General features: G+C 41.8%; 1 protein-coding gene across 3 annotated transcripts; it reads left to right on the top strand.

The window, feature by feature from the left end:
- The first annotated feature begins 1,019 nt into the window (after positions 1-1,019).
- On the top strand, positions 1,020-4,943 carry LOC107556810 (zinc finger protein 1 homolog). 3 transcript variants are annotated; one of them, XM_016240024.1, is made up of 5 exons: positions 1,020-1,635; positions 2,286-2,413; positions 2,826-2,934; positions 3,026-4,128; positions 4,422-4,943. In XM_016240024.1, exons 1-4 carry the CDS (start codon positions 1,359-1,361, stop codon positions 4,099-4,101), a joined length of 1,590 nt encoding a protein of 529 aa, XP_016095510.1. In that variant the 5' UTR covers positions 1,020-1,358; the 3' UTR covers positions 4,102-4,128; positions 4,422-4,943. The 3 variants fall into 3 exon arrangements, with proteins under 3 accessions (XP_016095510.1, XP_016095512.1, XP_016095509.1); XM_016240026.1 differs by lacking the exon at positions 4,422-4,943 and having other exon boundaries at positions 1,020-1,270; positions 1,386-1,635; positions 3,026-4,277; XM_016240023.1 differs by lacking the exon at positions 4,422-4,943 and having other exon boundaries at positions 3,026-4,277.
- Positions 4,944-5,334: the final 391 nt, after the last annotated feature.

The following is a 5,334-nucleotide window of genomic DNA, read 5'->3' as shown; positions in this document are numbered from 1 at the left end:
AAACCCCCCCCCCTCCCCACCCCCACACACACACAATTTAAGAATGACAATGAACAGAGTAATGTCTTCAGAATCATTCATACATGTGAAAATTGGACAAGAATTCCACAAACAGATGGCTCAAATAGCCTGGATCAGAGGAAGGTGGGAATCATGTCTTTGTGGCATGGTTAAGGGGTAATACATAACTTCTTCACCTTACAAGAAGGCTATTTTGTGTGAAAATGCGACATGCTCAAGCAAAACAGGCACTGTTTTTAGAATCAGCACATTCCTTTTAGCTATCCTATCAATAACTGTGAAGTCAACTACTTGAAATGTTTCACAAATGGATTTTGGAAGACTTTGCACCATACATCGCCATGTATGTTGTATAGTTTCATAAATAACAAAATTGATTATGTTACTGGAGTTATTTATAGCACACTAGAAAGGGAAATCCTTTCCAATGGCAGGCATCTAGAGCAGTACGGTTCAAGATTTTTGACTCCAAGGCTCCACTTAGTCCAAGACAACATTCAAAAGGCCCTCCAATCTCATGGTACTTCTGTTGTAATAAAAATAAGTAAACTCAAAAATATAATGTCAGTTTAGTGTTGTAAATCTTCGTTTGGAGTGTTTATTAAATAGTATTTTGTTAATATACACTGTGCTAACATAACTATTTAAATGACTTATGTGGAGACCCCTTGAAGTTTGCAGAGGTGCCCTGCATTATTAATAATAGAAAATTTACCTTTTTTGCCTGCGAATTCGCACCTTGACTCAGTCACCATTCACTTTCATTGTATAGACAAAATATGTAGTGAAGGTGAATGGTGACTGGGGCTGTCATTCTGGCCAAAGTCTACTTGTCCGTCGCACAGAAGAAATTCACATAGGTCTGCAACAAAATGAAGGTGAGGAAATGATTCTGAGTAGAATAAAACAGTAAATTCGTAAACACTATTTTAATTTTCGGGTGAACTGTCCCTTTAAATTTGTCCCTAGCTTCCATCCGTATGTTTGTTACAGGAAGTGCTTCTAGTCAGTCCCAGTTTAGATCGGCTCTGATTGTCCGCGTATCGTTTATGTTACAATGTTTAAATGGGACTCTAATAAGAGAACAATAACCGGTAGTTAGCGTAAACTAACAATAACAGTCCTCGCTAGCAAGTGTATGGACTAGTGCAGATTTGACAAAACTAAAAAATGGTTCAACAACACACCAACGATATGATGTGACAATTTGGTTTGAAACGTCTAGCAAGGAGGAGCTGGAGGATGAATTGTTGGTGTTGTGCTTGTTTATATAATAAAGAAAGTAGCTAGAGTAATCTAGGTTGGTTTAAGGCTTTTTCATCTGTATTCTCATCATAATGTCTGAAGTCATTCACCAGTTTCAGTCACAGCTGTCCGGGGTCATGGAGACCGTTTTTAAAGCTGCCATATTTGAGATCACCCGTCTCGTGGAGGAGAGTTTCGTGAAGGAAGTGTCCCGTAGTCGAGAGCAGGTAGAGACTCTGAAGAAGAGGCTCCAGTGGAGCGAGACCAGACGGAAAAATCAAGAGACGACTGTGAGGAGTCTGAGGTGCGCAGAGTGTGACAAAGCCCGTGTGTGTAACGAGGAAAAAGAAGAAATGCCACCACAATCAGGTTTGTTCGCAATCACAATTCAACTGAGGCTCAATGTTGTCTTGATTGTCACTATATGTAATGTTCTACAATAAGGACATCTAATGGTTTTATAATCAATAGGACCATCATATTTTATAAACCTTTTGTAAACCTTTAACATGAATACTTCTCACACAATACGAAAAAATAAACATAAATCATTGTAGCAACACCAAGATCGTGAGATTCCCAGTGACCTGAGCTATGGGTTGACCAATGTGTGTTTTTCAGGGCTGATACGGATTATTACAGATCAAGTAGACCAATAACCGATATTTTGAACCGATATATATGTCTGGTGGTGTAAAAATGAAAATTATAATATTATAACTATATATATTACATATAGTTACAAACATCATAATTATAGTAGACAATATACATTTTGCAAGCACATACTTTGCAGGCATGTTCATGACCCTAAATGAGAAAAAGAAAACATCATAGGTTAACCAGTATTTCTGTCAACTGAAAAATCCAAACTCGCCACATAACATAGAAAAAGGAATTGTTTAAAGACCCTCACATCATTCCAGACATATTACTTTTTTCTTCCGTCCCTTTAAAGACCATTAAAGGACTGTGTAATCAATGCCCTCACAGTTGCATTCACCCTTGACCACATGTAGAAAATGAACGCAGCCTCAAACAGGAGAAAGTTCCAGATGGGAACTGGGGAAGCTGTGAGTTGGAGTCTGAAACCCTTTTGGGAAAAGAGAGGTTAGAAGACCAAACCAGCTCCAGTAACACAACAGAGGTGAGTCGCCTCGTACTGCAGTGTTTCTCAAAAGCTGTGTCTGAAACCTGAAAAATAATGCTGTGAAGATAGCAAGGCATTATTTTCTAAATGCATGTTATTGATCTTAATGTGAACAGTTCATCTGGGCATACAGTATGTTTCTTTTTTTTTTACTTAATCGTGCAGTGAAAAAAAAAGACTTCTTTCTGATGATGCATGCATGACTTCTCCAATCATTTAGTCTGCTTAAACTCCACCCCTGGATGCTCCATCCAATCAGCAACTGATAAATAGAACCAAGTCCCTATCCTACATTTTTTCTTTGTTGATAATCTGTTTCATCACAATGCAGAAGAACAGATCTGTCGCTATGTCGGTTTCATCGTGACTTTAACATTCTGTGCACATTCTGTCTTTGTGTTCTCTGTAGCCTGCAAGCATCGAGAACAGGAAACTGGACTGCGTATTGAAAGAGGAGTCCCTTTATGCCACTGCCGGTAATAAAGAGCTTCACGATGGGTGGATGTTGGATACTGAAGGTGTGATTTAAACATCTGATTACTGCTTTAACCCTCTCACATTAGACTGTGTTTGAACATTAGACATTTTTTTCCATGTTTGGTTTTCCAGGAGCTGAGACATCAGATTTCTCAGCTCACAGTTACAGTGAGCAGGAGCTGCATCAGATTCAGGAAGAGTGGAGCTCTGGACTTGATCAGACTGCTGACAATGAGACTTACGGAGATATCACAGACGTCCAGGGCCTGGCGTATCCAGCACGCTATGACGCAGAAGAGCTAGCGAGCTACAGTGTGCATGAACTGGAGGTGGGAGACCTGGATGGTCTCGGAGAAAGAACTTTTGACATGTTGGGTAATTCAGTATCGGTTGCGGTTGGGCCTGATCAAAATGACCTGGACCAGGAAGGTGGGAGACGTCACAGCTCTTCCATTAAGAGTAAGAGAGGAAACGGAGGATCTTTACCTGTGCAAGTCAGCCCCCAGACAGAAGATGTGGATAGAGACATGCACTGTTTACTTATTAATGCAGATGGCCACTTGCAAGACATAAATTCCTTCACTGAAGTTCGCAGTGGGGTTGCAGGAGGTGCTGGTCATAGAGGACACTCACTGTATGTTGGGGACACAAGTGGCGCAGTTTATAAGGGACATGCATTGAATCACTCTCTGAAACCTAATGTTGGACAAGCGTTAGGAGACAGCAGGGCTTCCGTGAACGCCTTCCCGCCCTCCCACCGAGTCGGTTTAAGTGCCGCATACACTTGTAACCAGTGTGGGAAGAAGTTCACTCAGGCCTGCAACCTAAAAGTGCACCAGCGTGTCCACCAGCGGGAGGGTCTCCACTTGTGCAGCCACTGTGGAAAAGGTTATTCGTCCTTCAGTGACTTGCGAAGACACCGATGCAGTCAGACCGGAGACAAGCCCTACACCTGCACACTATGTGGGAACAAATTCAGCCGATTGTGGAATCTCAAGCTGCATAAGCGTATTCACACACAGGAGAAACCACACAAGTGCACTATGTGTAGTAAGAGCTTTACTCGGGCCGACATCTTGAAAGTCCATCAACGTACCCATACAGGAGAAAGACCATATTGCTGTGGTATCTGTGGACTGAGCTTTAAACGACTGGATCATCTCAGGTCACATCAGCGCAAACATAGTGCTGACCAGAACAATCCATGAAAAAAAAAATGCACCATACAACCTTACGCCCCATTCACAGGGGCGTTAACGCTTGACGGAGGGCGTTTCTGAAGCTTGGTGCTGATGTGACCGTAATAGTGACAACAGCCAATCACATTAGTCTTCTGGTGTTGCATGAACGCGACTGGCTAGCATCTGCGCTAGGGTATTTGCATTAGGCGATCTGATTGGCTGACGCCTGGGTGGGCGTTTGAAAAGTTGAAAAGTTTTCAACTTCTGCCGCGAGCAACGGACCCAACACGACGGACCCACAATTCATTTCGCCAACGCTTGACGTCACTCCATTCAAAGTAAACGAGAGCCGCTGAGTTGTTTGGATTAATAAATTGTTGAGGGTCATAAAACCAAACTGGACATTATGATCAGACAGATGTTTGCCATAAGTCATAGCATTGTTGCAGTGGCACCTCCCATTATAGTTATGTCTTCTGCATGATTTGATTTAGTTTTTCTTAAAGGGATAGTTCACCCCAAAATAAATATAATTTACTCACCCTTAGTGAGTTTTCTTTTTCAAATTGTCAGTTTTTTCCCCTCCATATAATCTGTTTGGTTTCCAGCATTTTTCAGATTGTCTTCTTTTGTGTGTTAGTAGAAGAAATAAAGCAAAACAGGTTTGAGGGTGAGTAAATGATGACAGAATATTATTTTTTTTGGTTGAAATATGCCTTTAAGTTATGCTGTGGCTAACTTTTCATTACTTAAAAGTGTGAATATTGTTTACTTGTGCTGTAAAGTGGCCAGAGATTGTCACTTGCTCTTTAGAGCCTTATTGTCTACAACACTCATTTTGACAAATTGATTTATTTCAGTTTAAGAAACCTACCAAATATATATTTGTTCAACTTATTAATGCAGTTGGCTACCTGCAAAACTGAAGTGGGGTTGCCGGAGGTACCGGACATCGAGGACGCTCACTGTATGTTGGGGACACAGCTAGTGGTGCAGTTTATAAGGGACATGCATTGAATCACTCTCTGAAACCTAATGTTGGACAAGCGTTAGGAGACAGCAGGGCTTCCGTGAACGCCTTCCCGCCCTCCCACCGAGTCGGTTTAAGTGCCGCATACACTTGTAACCAGTGTGGGAAGAAGTTCACTCAGGCCTGCAACCTAAAAGTGCACCAGCGTGTCCACCAGCGGGAGGGTCTCCACTTGTGCAGCCACTGTGGAAAAGGTTATTCGTCCTTCAGTGACTTGCGAAGACACCGAT

This window comes from Sinocyclocheilus grahami, unplaced genomic scaffold (genome assembly GCF_001515645.1).
Source record: "Sinocyclocheilus grahami isolate Dianchi unplaced genomic scaffold, SAMN03320097.WGS_v1.1 scaffold579.1, whole genome shotgun sequence".
Classification (NCBI taxonomy): Eukaryota; Metazoa; Chordata; class Actinopteri; order Cypriniformes; family Cyprinidae; genus Sinocyclocheilus; species Sinocyclocheilus grahami.
The sequence above is the reverse complement of the archived record's forward strand: the minus strand, read 5'-3'. Positions and strand labels throughout refer to the sequence as shown.

Coding starts and splice junctions, on each gene's coding strand:
- LOC107556810 (XM_016240024.1), top strand. CDS start 1,359: ATGTCTGAAGTCATTCACCAGTTTCAGTCACAGCTGTCCGGGGTCATG. Junction 2,414..2,825: donor GCTCCAGTAACACAACAGAG/GTGAGTCGCCTC, acceptor TGTTCTCTGTAG/CCTGCAAGCATCGAGAACAG. Junction 2,935..3,025: donor GTGGATGTTGGATACTGAAG/GTGTGATTTAAA, acceptor TTGGTTTTCCAG/GAGCTGAGACATCAGATTTC.